Source organism: Nestor notabilis, unplaced genomic scaffold (assembly GCF_000696875.1).
Source record: "Nestor notabilis isolate BGI_N333 unplaced genomic scaffold, ASM69687v1 scaffold2278, whole genome shotgun sequence".
Lineage (NCBI taxonomy): Eukaryota > Metazoa > Chordata > Aves > Psittaciformes > Psittacidae > Nestor > Nestor notabilis.
In genome coordinates, this window is record NW_009939468.1 from 1 (window position 1) to 14665 (window position 14665).

The following is a 14665-nucleotide window of genomic DNA, read 5'->3' on the forward strand; positions in this document are numbered from 1 at the left end:
GCGCCCGGCACTGCAACGACAGACACAGCCCGTCACCCGCCGCGCCGCGTCCCACACCCCCCGGCACCCTCGCATGCGATGGTGGCAAGGCCTGTGCTGTGGGGTCGTTCCGCTTTACCTGTGACTTTTTAAACTCCTCGCTACCTTTACATACTTGCTTAAGCAACTCTGCTGTATTTGGAGAGACTGCTATCAGATCCCCAAGTCAACGGATCAGACCTTGGTCTGAACAAGTAAGCCAGCCTTGTCTCCACTGATTCCCATTGCACAGTATCTATGTGTAACAGTTGGTGATCAGCTTCAAAGGAACTTCTTGGGAGTGATGCTTCGGAGGTGAAGTTCAGAGCTTTCTTTCAGTCTACTCTATGATTCCCACAGATTTCCTGAATCTGAATTACCACTGACTCATCATCTAATTTTAACTACTTTTGCCTAAATCAGTAACAGTTTTGCTGAATCAGGACTCACTAGTTTTCAGGGAGGGTCTTTTGATACTGAATACATCAACAAACATAGAAGGGATAATCCACTCAGAAACCCATGGCTGCCCCTAGTCCTAGGACCCTCTTCTCTGCCCCTAGCCCTAGGACCACTAACACTGACTTCCTGGCTTCCTCTAGGGCTCCTGCTTCCTGATGGTGAGGCACAGAAACATCCATGCTGGCCCAGGATGACTCCCTCTGGAGCCATTCAGGTGACACTGTGCCATGCTGAACTGAGCTTCAGGAGGAAGGTGAAGTGATGGTCCTCAAGCCTGCCCTGAGCCAACAACAGTTACAGGTTCCAGCTTGGACATTTGTTGTCATGAAAACCAGAGAGCGGTTAGGGAAAGTATCATTGAGTATAGTGGGTGACAAAGCAACCAGTAACGCACAAAGAAGAAAGCTAAAACAAAGAGAGAGGAATATGATAGAATGAAATACAGACAAAATTTATAAAAGTTCTTGAAAGAAGATTTGTAAGGAAAGTATGTGAGGAAACAGATAGGAAGCCAGAACAGAAATGTAAGGGGAAGATGTGAGAAAATAGATGGGAAGCCAAAAAGATTCAAGAAGTGGGGGCTGTAGTTAGGGTAACTTCAGCATAAGCATTTGGACTGGCTGCAATCAGAAATGTGAAAAGAAGCAAATGTATATCGGAAAAGTTTTCCACATGTGGTGCTGGGAGCAAAAGATAGGGAGGTAAGAAGCAATTCTGATGATTTTAAGCAGAAGCATGGAGCTATCTCAACTGCTTGCAATTCCTTTTGCAAAAAGTGGTGAGAGTGATTCCAAGAGAGGCTACTACAGAAAAGCTGGAGCATGACAGAGAAATGAGGACACTGGAACCAAGTGCAGGTGCAGAAGGAAAGATAAGAAGGAACAAAATATAATAATGAGGGGAAACACTAAATAGTATATTAAACCCTCTAATAATCTTGCAGATTCTTTATTAGTTTTCCTGTACAGAACCCACCAAAAATGGCAAGTGAGTTGCATCAGCAGGTTTATGGGAGGAAAAGATACTAGGCTTCAGGATCGTAGAGTCATATCCAGGATCATTTACAAGTGCCAAGCTGTGTGGAGACCTCTAATTTGCAAGACCAGATCAGGCAAGAGATCCATTAGTCAGGTGTCTTCCAGCAGCTGCTCAGTTCCTGATTAATTTCTAATTAAAATTCTAGTCATCTACCCACGCCCTGTAATTACATTTTCAATGGCATTAGGCTTTTATGAGCATCGGTCTGAATGTAATAGGTGTACAGCTAGGTCTATGGCTAATCTTTATGGCAGTTCTGTTCATTCTGTTAGAAGAAGACTGACAGCTAAACTTAACTGACCCTAAGGCAGCGTGGCTCTGTGCATGGCTGGCAGGCCATGCTTTCATCCTGATGCCTGCAAGGTTAGCAATTTATCCACCAGAACGTGAGGTTTAATTGTTAGCTTGGCTTGAGCAACCCACAATGTTGCTGTCATGGGTATTAAGTGCTTTGTCAAACAAAACCTCACTCGTTGTGGTGATGCTTAATATCCCATAGTGTTTAAATCCAATGGGTTTTGGTTTTTTTTTTCTATTTTTCTGATTTTTTTAATTGATCTGTTAGCATAATCTGCAAGTTAAATAAATTCACTGTCCATTTGCCTTGCCAAATCTTTACTGACTACTTTAAGAGTACCTCACTATGAACATTCTATTTCCCATGAGCAGCTCTGTACCACGGTTTTGGTTTTGCGGTTTTTTATCTAACATGTAATCATTATTTACACCACAATATTTTTTCCCATTAGCATATGGCACTTTTTTTCCTTTATATGCAGGCTTTAAGAAAGGATATCCCCAAAAATGTTTTTGGAGACTTAGGCGGCCTCCATTTGTTAAGTAACAAATCAATTTTCAGGAAAAAAAAAGTAGAAAGAAAAAAGTGGACAAGAAGAGGAAGGCTGTTCTGGAGGACAGGGTAGAATGATTCTCTTACCAGCCTTCTCAAAGGGCTGTAACAAATCTTCTCTAACAATTTTCCTATATTTATGTGGTGTTCACCAACCTGCAATTCTGAGTACCATTTCATCTCCTTTAATAATATAAAAGAAATTTATACTGCAGATCTAATCCAATTTTCAGGAAGGGATATGAAAACTTGGTATTAACTTTTTTTTTCCTATTTAATTTTTGTATTACTTTCTGAAACCTGTCACCTGGCAACAGTAATCCCTCACTGATGTGAAAATTCTGAAAATATATTAATTTATCTGCTTTTCTATTATTTGTTAATTTTATTGGCATGATTACTTTTTTTATTGGAGTAGCTCCTGAGTACTTCCAGTCCTTTCCCCTGTCACATTCACAACACCTGCACCCAAGCCTTCCCTGCACTGCTTGAGTCTTCTGCTACCTTACATCCCAGTGAAATGAGAAATTCTTCCTGGTGCCCCTTGTTTATAGACTACTTCGCTATTTTAGCCTCTCTGTAAAACTTGGTATTGATAAAAATCCAAATGGGTATTTATCACTTCTCAAAGGGTGACTGAGTTTTATGGGAACCTGCCCTCCAAGCCAAGCTCCTATCAGCAGGCTGTACTTCGCTGCCATCGGGTCACAAGAACGACCCTTTTGGCTTCCAGTATGTTACATTTCTGTCCTACAAAGATGCAGAATGCAAGGAGAATTCTATGGAATAATGGTCTCTAGAGAATTCTTAGTGAACTAAATAGAAGATGATTATTTTTCCAATGAACTTGACAATTAGCAACTCCATACAGATTACACTTTCCACGTTTTAGAAAACAATGACCATAATACGTATTAGCCTTATTCTAATTCAGTTTTACAGCACCCTCTCCACCCCACCTCCCCATCAGACTAAGGGTTTTTGATTTTTGTGTTTACCAGAGGAGATAAATGACACAAGTGATATGTTCTCCATCTAGCTTAACCTATAATATGGAGACCTCCAGCTCCTCCTTACCTGGTAAATCATCTTCATCTTCACTGAAAACATTTGGGTTAAAGACAGGCAGGTTAATGTAGTCCATTGAAATCTTCCGCACTTCTGGGAGATATATTGTCATCTGCCTGGGCTGCAGATGCAGCAAACTGGTTTTATATATTACTGGAGAGACAGTGTAAGAATAAATAAATAAATAAATACATCTGTTACGTAAAGAACATCTAAAGCTAAGAAAGAATCAATTCAATGCAGACAGAAGGGCTATGACTATTGTTATTTACTGTATTAATGAACAAATGCAAGTATGGGCCACTCATAGTGGAATCACTATGTAACACTTTGCATAAACAGAGTTTAAAGATATTGTTACTTTCAGCTGTTTCTCTTTAAACAGAAGCGACATGTCTGTAGTTAAATAATATGCAGAAATAACGAATTATGTCATCTTGTATTCACATTTATTTTTATGGAAGGAAGATAATTTTTCCGTTCTACTTTTGGAACTCTTCACCAAAGGATGTTACTGAATTATATGAGTTTAGGGGAAAACTGGAAAGCACTCAGGAAGGAAATCTGTTGAGGGTTACTACATACAAAGGAACTCTTCCTGGGTCAGGAACTCCCTGGGACCCAAATCACTGGAGACAGGGAGAACATTTGAAGGAAGTATCACTATACACTTACTCTACACTTACATTCTTGTCTACCTATCTGTCACTGAATGAGAAAATTAGAATGACCTCTTCTGACTCAGTAGGGTCATTATTACACTATCTTTTGACAATCATTGCAAAAGCAGACGTCCAAAAGTCATATATTACTTGGAAAAAAACTTCAAACAAGTGGCTGGAACAAACCTGAGGGTTTCCGTAACACTTCATTATGCAGAAGGTGCCATTGCCCTTTAATGGTAGCACTGGTTGTCCCCAGGATGACATGATCCTGAGATGACAACCTTTGCCTGGAGGCTGGGCCAGAGAAAGTCCTCTCCCCAGCAGTTAGGAGTCCATGTCTTGTCTGATAGTTGAGTAGTCAAAATAGCCACAAAAGATATTTAGAGAATCATCATGTAGTCCTGATCTAACTATATAATGCAACACAGGAAAAAATAAGTTTTCTGAAGAGCTCATAGAACTCCTATACTTGCATGAATATTTCAATTCAGAACTCATTTCTGCTCTTTACTCAGCCTTCTTCCTTCAACAGGACTATCAAGGCAGAATTGGCCTACCCAGAAGAAGGTAAGGAGCATAGACAACTACTATGTCTAATAAAGGCTATCAATTTACTGATGCTCCAGCAAGAGAACCTTATGATAAGGCTATGCACTGACTTGAAGAATCTTGAGCATGATGCTGTAATAACTTTTTAAACATTACTTTGGTATAATTAGTAGCCAAGTGACTACAAAAATCTAACTTCTAAAAATATTTCTATTACAGCAGCTTAAAACCTGTGATTTTTATTATAGCCTTCTCACAAAAATGTTCTTTATTTGTTTGGGTTTTGTTCAAATGAACTGTAAAAATAAAGGTCTTGACTGTTGATTAATATTTTTATTACAACTAAGACTTGACATTTCATTGATCACCTCATTGTTGTATGTATAGATTTTAATCTCTTTCAGTTACAGTGAATTTTGTAAAATCTAATTGCTACTGTCCATAGAAAATAAATGCTTTGTTAAAGAAGCCTTCTGATCACTTAAAAAGAATCACATGGCATAAGTTTGTTGCTTGTTAGAAGGAGTCTGACATGCAAAAAATCAATAGAGTTTACTTTTACCTGCACCAAGGTTAGTTGGTAGGAAAGCAGCCAAACCCACAATTTTAAATTTGGTTCCCCAGATATTAGATGTGACCTGAGCAAGATAGTTGTGCTGCAAAGCAAAACAAAATCATTTTCACCTAATAAAATCTGTATCAAAGTCTAATAAAAAATCTGCACAGCAATCAGGCTATTGCAAGTGATAATTTCAGCTCCTCTTGTTTTTATTTTATTGAAACATCTTAATGTGCTTATGTAGCAACTGTTAAACCCAGTCATTAAGAAGTCTCATTTTGATATCTGAACACCATCAGATACTGTGTACGCAACAGACACATCGGCTGATAAAAGCTGTTGAAGAACTGAACAACATGATGGCCACTTAGTGAGAATAGGTCTGTTTTCAGGCACTTGCTTCTCCTGCACAACGAGAGCATGGCTATTCTGTAAATATACTCTGCCCTTTGCTTCTATGCTTATGAATGACTTTATAGAACAATAAGTAAGACAGAAATTAATTACTAAGAAAGACAAACATATTTTTCCTGGATTTCCAAAGCAGCTTCCCAAAACATTGCTTCCATGGTGATCAAATTATGGGTCTTAAAGACCAAGAGATTTTCACAAAGGCCAAGAGTTACACAGCCAATAGGAGTTAGATCTGCCAAGAGGAGGATCTAAGCCTCTGGTCTCCTGCCCTATTCAAAGGACTTTTGGTCCTACTTACCCCTGCTGTGTAACTGATCTAGACCGTTTCAATATAAAGGAAAAAGTGAAACGATAGAGCAGAAAAAAACCCAACTGAAATGAAACAAAACAGAATAAAAAGAGCGCTGTCTGGTATTAATAAAATATGTAACCCAGACAGTTCTACAGCTTGCTAAGTTTCATTTATCCACAGGACACAAACACCACAAAGAGCACAAAATACTAATTCCTTGCCTTCCTTCCAATTAAGGCCATTACATGTTAATTATCAAACAGACAACAAGTGGCCCTCTGAAGCAAGCATTTGCTTATCTCTGCAATCCCTAGCAAAGCAGAGAACTTTGGTAGCATTAAGACAGCTCTGAGAAACTGATGAAGCCTTTTTACCTACACTTTCAAACAGCCAGCAACATCACCTCTCACATGGATAAAACCTCTCACATGGATTCACACTGACAGAGGTCAATGGTAGCAGGAGTTACCAGACAACACCTGATATCCCACCAACTCTTTCAAACACTAACATTGACCTGGAAGATGCAATTCTCTAGTTGCTCCATCTAGCTACTGTAATTAAATGAAAATTTTTCATTGCTGATCATTGGATCTATACCACAACATGCTGCCTCTGGAAGGAGATGCATGTGGACTCAGGTCTGACAACAATATGCACAATACCTGAGTAATATCTTCTAAAGGAAACTCTCTTCGGGTTAGGCTTGGCGAACCAATAGAAGGTTTCCTTATTGGCAGCCTTGGTGATCTTGATATCTCCTGCGCAGCTCGTGACATCTTCGGAGATTTGCGAGCTTCTATGTTGATTCTGCAGATAAAGCAATAACTGGAATCATCAACAGGCATTCAAAAATGCACAAAGTTCATGCCTTTGAATGCAAATACATAGTGAAGACAACTGGTATAGTGTCCTCTAAGAGACTGTAGAGTCTACAGGACGGAGAGTTACAAGTCAAATTTAAAGATATGTAAGAACTGACACCTGCAGTAACTCAGACCGAATACTTTCTGATTCATTTAACAAAGCTAACAGCAGTTCTGTCAGGTATAATATATCCTCTACTAATCCACAAAAAGGTGTAGGGCTGAGTTATTTCAGCTATGAAGTCTTTGAGCAATGTCTCAAGAAATGAAAACATGACACCTGAACTGGCAGATCTTCACATCAGTACAGCAAACCAAGGCTCGACAACTTTGTCAGTGATCTTACTCTAAGCCAAAAGTTATTCCTACCTCCCACTATACAAGGTGGGTCACAAATAAGTGACTAAGCACCTGAAACAGCTGACTGGTCGGAAAAATAGCAAATGAAAGTTAGATTTCAAAAGTATACTCTTAGAAAATCAAGGATGCAATATAGTTGTTTTTCCTGAGCCATTTCAGTTTTAGGCTTAGGAGTTCATGGCGCTTTTATCAAGTACTACTACTAAACTAAGACTTTGGTATGTTCATATATAAAGGGATGCATTTGCTTTGCCTCATACTAGGACAAACTCATAATGTAAGGTCCTTGGAAAAGTGTCAGTTGCTACTAGAAGGCATCAGGGCCTCAATCCCATAACACGAAGCTGGCAGATAAATGTCAGTGAGAAGCATCACAGACATCAGTGAGGCTCTGTGCTGATGGAAGATTCTGTCTGTGCACATAACGAAGAACCAGCAGAAAAGAACCAGACGAATCAATAGCCTAGAAGCTTGTTTTGCATATTGTTACAGAACCTTGTCAACCCAGTGTTTAGGAGGATCTGGTTGCGGAGGCTCCCTTGCAAGGTCACCACAGCAGCAGTGTCATCTATGCCAGGATCTATGCTACCTATGCATAGATCTGAATTTCAGAATACCTCATGGGAAACAAAGGCTTTACCTAAACTAAGCACTGAGGAGGTAAAAACACAAGACTGTTTGAAGGACAAAATACATTCCATGGCAGCAAAAGGTCACAAGTGGCAGAGGTCGAGGAGGGAGAGTATAAAATCTTTCTCTAAGACTGTTTGGGAAGAAGTCGTGCCCTACTGTTTCCCACTAGCTTTTGCCCCAGAACCCTCCCCACAGACCACCTCAACACCAATCTCTTGAGATCACCCCAGAATTGCACACTGTAGAGAATCTCACTCCTTCAGAGGACTTCTATCTGCCCAAAGTTTGCTTTTAATTTTATGAGGTGTCAAGACAGTGTTTAAAAAAAAAAAAAAAAAAAAGAAAAAAGAAAGAAAAAAGGAAAGAAACCAGGGGAAAAAGAAGAAGCATCATCCAAAGAATTATTACCTGGGGAGTTTGGGTGATTTGCTAGCTCGACTGATTTTGGGAGATTTCTTTGCTGCCCAGTCATCACTCAGTTCAATATCGCTGGAGTCAGAGCAGTTGCAGCTGTCAATCACAGTGGAAATCAAGCTGTTTCCATAGATTTCATCTATCAAGACAGGCCCCAGAAAATGTAAGTGGTGCTTCAGAAAACTGATATCAATTGCAACCATCAGTCATCAGAAGCATAAATCCAATCCACAGGCAGCAGCTGAGATAAAACCATGCAGAGGAAAATTAACCATTCTTCACCCTGCCTAGTATAAACTCCAAATTTCCAATGATTTGAACCTAAGTGAACATGATTCAGAGGGGTGAATATCAACGCAAAACTGATATTAAAGAATATTTTCTGCTGATTGCCAATCTGTTCCCCACTACTCAAATAGAAGAAGTTCCCTTTCATAAGACAGAAGAGACAATAGCATAATTTCAGAGGCTTAAGCCTAGGTCATGCTGAAGATTTTCCTTAACTTTTAATATCTAAATGTTTCTGAATCATTTTTTTATTCAGAGCAACAATTCAATTGTACCTGCTTTTCCATCTGTTTTAGGATCCATGATGACAAACTCCGGCCGCAACTTGCTAATGCGACGTCCCTTCAGTATAGGCACCAGTCCCCCAAGGTATTCCAGGTACAGAGTATAACATGGACCACCAACCTCTGGGTCATCTTCTGTCCGCTTCATCGTGCAGTGAAGCCGTTCATTACCAGCTGTTGGGTAGCTGACAAAATCTCTCATGTTGTTTGGGTCTGGGATAGGAGGCTTGATTAAATGAAGCAAGGAAAGAGAAAGTTTCCTACAGGTTATTGTGGTGTTTTTTTTCCTGTGGTGACTTAATCCCAACACAACTAACTGAATATGAACCCATCTCTAACTTGGCAGTTCAAGATTAGCACAGGTTACTGTGTGAGTTATGCAGGACCCACACGCAAGACAGAGCAGCTGTGTATTATTTAGTTAGGTCAAAAGCAGCTGTACACAGAAAACTGAAACTAGTTACATGAAAAAAGAAGGTTGGATGTGTGATCAGGTCACTGAACTAGACAACAACCTGACTTCAAGCCCTGGCTCTACCACAAACTTCTCTTTCTAACTTGGGTAATATGGTCAACCCCAAGTCTCAGAGTATCTTGTCTCTTGGTGGTGCTCCAAGTGAACTTGGCCACTCAGGTTCCCATTCCTGGTTAGTACCAGTACATACTATGCCACTATGCTACAATGCTGTCAGCTCTGGAAGAAGCTTGTACTTCTTTTATCACTTCCAAGCACATGACCCATCTTTGCCAAGGGCCTATTTGTGTGCAACGTGAAGAAATATGAACACAAAGCTCAGGGTAGGTTACTTTGCCCTGCTTGCCAGCACGCTGTATTAATCCATGAAAAGCTCGGTCCTAAAGCAGTTGGACTGCTTTTGTCTACAACAATAGAGCCTGTATGACACAAATACTATTAATGTGTCTAAGTCAACACAGTTTCTTTCAAAATGAAAGTACAAGGAAAAAAAGTGGGGGGAAAAAGAAGCCTCCTTAACCTGCTGAGATGGATACAGGCTGAGGAGTGATCTATGATGTAGTGCTCAAGCTGGAGGGGGAAGAGGCATGCAGGCAGGGAAGATGGTGCCTCTTCAGGCACTGGAGGCACAACTGAAAATGTAGGTAGGAGTATGTGCCTGGGGGAAAGCCAGGGTAAAGTAGATCAGTGTTGAGGAGGCTCCAGAAACACCCATGAAACAGCAGTGAGGGGCACGTGGCTTCTGGGAATCCTGCTTCAGCCTCTCATCTACGCAGCCCCCTCTAGGAGCTGACAGAAAAGTTGTTGGCAAGTACATTCTCCTATACTGCCTCTGCCCCTCTGAGCAATGTCATGGCTCCCAGCCTTGATACAACCAACATCTGCCTCCATCCCATCCTGTCCCATCCCGTCCTGTTCCCTTTCCTCCCCAACACCCAAGCAAGCACCACTGAAGCTCTAGAGAGCTGCAGGGGTGGCTCTGAGACAACATGGAAAGCATTCTGGGGAGAACTAGGCATGCTAGAAAGAACTGAGAGCCACTGGTGTGTTAAATGCTCTGCATTTGATTTGAAGATTGAGGAGTTACGGTTACAGCAAGGCATTTATTCTTCTCTGGCAAATGAAATGTTTCACAGTTGCACAAATTGCCCTCATTAGCAGTACCCAAATGGAGCCATGCTGAATCATTATTTTACAGGCATAATTTATTCTCATCTAAGCTGGGCCAACTCCACTGATTTTAAATTAGTTATTCTAGCTCTGCATTGTTTTAACAAGGATGTGAAACTGGCTCAAGAGAATGCTGTAACACACACACAGAAAATACCTAACACAAAAATGTATGTTTAAATGTAGGGCATTTACCAGCTAATGCTCTGGTTTATAGGCTGTGATAAAGAGTTCAGAAATCCTGAGATATAACTGCAGGCAAAAACCGTAAAACAAAGGGGCTGAGCAGATGGCTCTGCTCGTGGTACAGGAAAAGGCATAATATCCAGTTGATTTTCCACAACTCTGTTGGAACAGTAAGGTTAGCAGAACTCACTGTCAGCAGAAATGTCTGGGCAGCCACAGGTCTTAAAGTGTAACTTTCCTGGCAATATAAGGACTCATGTAACAAGTAGGAAGGCAACACTTTTTAAGACTGTGCATCTCTCTTACAACTGTGACACAGTATTACCATCAGCATGAGCTGCTTCAGAAGTCTTTCTGAGTCACCTGCATATCTTATCCTTGGGATGTCCTTGGACAGGCCATCCCCATGGAATAAAGCATATCAGCATGTGTGAGCCCTCTGTTGAGATCTTAATAGGCACCAAATGGATCAGTGGGCTCTTGAAGAGGACAGGAATGACCCTTAATCAAGCTTTTAAACTGATAATTATGATAATTATAATAATTATAATATCTTATAATTTAGCCATTGCCACTTAGGAGCACCATGGCAGGGAAATCAAGCAACCTCTTCCTCTTCCTTACACATACACACACATATTTCTTTCCTTTTACCTTGATAGTTGGTATAAAGGCAGTGGTGAGGTATGAGCAGAGCCGAGGGGGCAGGGTCAGTTTGCTGATATCCTTGTCATCCCGCAGGCAGCCAGCGATGGTCTGCTGGCACAGCAGCTGCAGGCTGGAGACCCTGTGCTCCACTCTGACAACGTACAATGCAGGTCCAGAAGCCATCAGCAGGCGCGAATCCCTGTGACCCCAACAGATGGAGATGATGGGACGCTGTGTGGAGAGGAAAAGGATAATACTTTAAAAGAGCCTGTAGTTGCTCCTAGAGAGTTGCACAGCAAGCGGTCACATGAATTCAAGCACCAGTCACGTTACCCCAAGTCTTCCAGACACTTAAAAGTGCATACAATTGCCCACAAAAATGGAGAGGGATGTGAACATCTGAAATTATCAGCATCAGCAGTTGATATTTATACAGGGCTTTTTGTTCATGAGGCTTAAAGCCCTCCACACAAGGAATTGTCTATCAAATTCATTGTCCAGAGAAGCTGCGGCTGCCTCATCCCTGGCAGTGTTCAAGACCAGGCTGGATGGAGCTTTGAGCAACCTGGTCTAGTGGAAGGTGTCCCTGCCCACGGCAGGAGGGTTGGGACTAGATGATCTTTAGGGTCCCTTCCAACTTAACCACTCTATGATTCTATGCCAAGTGAGTTTAAAGTCACACAGTGTTAAAAAGCCGGAGCTCTTGATGCCCTATCCAGATGTTTATTTCAGTCATCTTATCAATCTTCATCCACTGGTAATGGCTCACATTTTACAACTGAAAAGTTAAATTACATGCCCTAGTGAACTACTGGACAAAACAGAGTCAGCTTTCTTGTCTTACACTGTGTCTTCTGCTGTACAGTACCTCTTCTAAACTATTCCCACAGGAAGTGAACTGTGGAAAAGCACCAGGAACAAAACAGAAAATGACCTTTTGTCTTGTGCCTGCTATATTCAGAATGCCTAAATTCATGACAGTAAAACCAGAGTCAGGGGCAACTGGTACTAAGTGTCAGAACATGTTTATTATTAATTAACAATAAACAACTCAAACGCTGCTTTGGACATTATTCCCTGCTGCATGAACATTAAGAGTTCATGTGAGGATACTGAGTTGTGCTTGCAAGGAGCTCTTTAGCCTCTCCTCCTAAACCCCATCTTTTTCATGTAAAGCGCCAGTCTGTTGTGACCTCTTACAGCCCGCCCTATCACTATTACTTTTGCCTTTCATGAGTGTTAGCTGCATTCACCTGTCATCTCTTCTGTTACAAAGCATCTGTATTTGCATATATACACACATACTGGATGGAATTTCAATCCCCCAGCTGCTATCTCTATACAAATAAACAACACAGAGTAAAGAAGAAACTCTCATGCCATGAAGAATACTGTGCAGCAGGGTCTGATCAGTGAACTACAAAAGGTTTCTTCTTTCCTGTGGAGGGCTCCCTCCTTTTCACAATCCATGACACTAAAAAGTTTAAGCAAACATGTTTTTAATCTAAATTATGAACTGTATTTACTGAAAGGTCAAGGTCTTTTTGGAGTATCTTTGCTTTTCACAAGATGCACAAACCAAGAATTAACTATACAGAAGACAAGGGTCAAGGCACCATCAAGAATAACTTTCATCCACTCCTCTCTAATAATATGGTACCCAGACAGCTGGGTTAGATCAGCCTGGAAGTTACAAATCTAGTCTGGAGAAGAAAGCTTTCCCTTCAGTTACAAATTCAAGATGCTTAAAGGTGAGAAACTGGGACAAAATGCTTTTATATGAATGATACAAAGCAAAAGGCAGCTGCACAGTACTATATCAATGTATATCATCAAGATACAGGGTTGAGTGAAATAACTTTTTCAGAGAAAAGAATATCATTTTATCCTAGATTTATATTTCAAGGAAAACACTGGTTTTAAAGTGGGAGGAATGAAGAAGCCTCATTTTCATTACATCTAGGCAACACCACACACACATACTTCCATGGAGGCACAAACCTTCAGGCTGACTGATATGCAAATAGAAAGCAGCAACATGTGAACCGTGTGATTTTCACAGTAACTGCTAAAGGCATTTTGTAGTCAAGAACTTCAAAAGAACTGAGAAATCCTTTGTGTACCATCAATAATTAGTACACGGCTTGTCATAACCACTATCTGTGGGACAGGGCCTCAAATTTGATGAGAGATCACATAAAGGATACCTTACTGATTAGTATTTTCATGATTTGAGAGTTTGGCTCAGCCCTCATACTGTTGGGCAGTAATAAGACAGTTCAAGCTTGCAAAATAAATGCAACTGAAAAGGCACTGACACAACTTAGGTTCCTGCCATATCTAGCGTATGACAGCCTGAGAAAGGCACTAGGAGAAGTGACCCTGATTTCCCCACGTGCTGAATTCTGCACAGGCACAGAACTATCTACTTCATCTTTACCATGGGATCCAAACTGCATCCTTCTGTTCACCTTGCATGAACAAAAGCTTACCTATAAATACAGTGAAAGAACAAACAAGGATGCGACTTTGCACACAAATCTTTAATTACTGGATAGAGTTTAATGCCAGAAGAGAAGTCTAATATCTCAGCTAGCATAATCCAATACAGCACACCCAGAGAGCCCTACCATGAAGTCTAGTACTGCAGCTACTATAACACAATATATCACACCCAGATAGGCCTCCCTTCTTCCAAATAGAGCCAAACGAAACCACTTCTCTCCTCAGGTTACTGCTGCATCCAAAGAACAGCAGAGATGCAGATACCACCAGTGCAAGAACATTTGCAATCTTAGACATATTCCCAAGGAACAGGTTTTTCAGAAGCTTTGAAACACTGGGAAGGATGTCTGGCAACACAGCACTATGAAGCTCAGGAAGAATTGAAAGTTACAAGTTGAAAGACATTGCCTCACTGCATGGTTTCACCACAGGCAACCATAGTTCAGCCATCTTCTAAGCTTCTGAATATCTGATTCCCTTATGCTCTGTTTACAGATTTTTATGTAAACAATATGTCAGTGGGTGCATGTTTAGATACACACACACACACAATACCTACAAGAGTTACACTGTTTGTAAATCACAGCATTTCTACTCTTGATTTAGTCTTCCTACACATGTTTTAATCTTAGTATCTCATCAAATAGCACTTGTACCATACTGGTTTGTCTTTGTTTATTGATTCACCAGGCATGCTTTGCCTTCCTCTTCTATGTAATGGTCAGGCCCACAGTACTTCTCAAGCCTAACATCCAGCAACATTTCATTTATGGTGAAGGGCTAAGATTTAAGATGAGACTCAGGGAAAATTAGTCTGTCATTACAAGCTTGGAGAAAGAAAAGATCACCCAAATGCCAGATCTGACCTGACCTTTAAATGTACTGCTCAAATAATATTTTTCAATAACTATGCTACCCACT

At 40.7% G+C, this 14665-nt stretch overlaps 1 protein-coding gene across 1 annotated transcript in view; it reads right to left on the minus strand.

Moving 5' to 3' along the window:
- Nucleotides 1–3445: 3445 nt before the first annotated feature.
- The window catches only part of TULP4 (tubby like protein 4), a gene marked incomplete at its 3' end in the record, with an annotated part of 108465 nt that continues 97245 nt past the window's right edge, over nt 3446–14665 (minus strand). Inside the window, exons 7-12 of the mRNA XM_010019857.1 lie at nt 11246–11470; nt 8752–8986; nt 8183–8327; nt 6581–6725; nt 5213–5306; nt 3446–3589 (exon numbers count right to left, since the gene is read on the minus strand). Coding sequence (XP_010018159.1) covers nt 3446–3589; nt 5213–5306; nt 6581–6725; nt 8183–8327; nt 8752–8986; nt 11246–11470 — 988 coding nt within the window. The remainder of the gene's footprint in view (nt 3590–5212; nt 5307–6580; nt 6726–8182; nt 8328–8751; nt 8987–11245; nt 11471–14665) is intronic.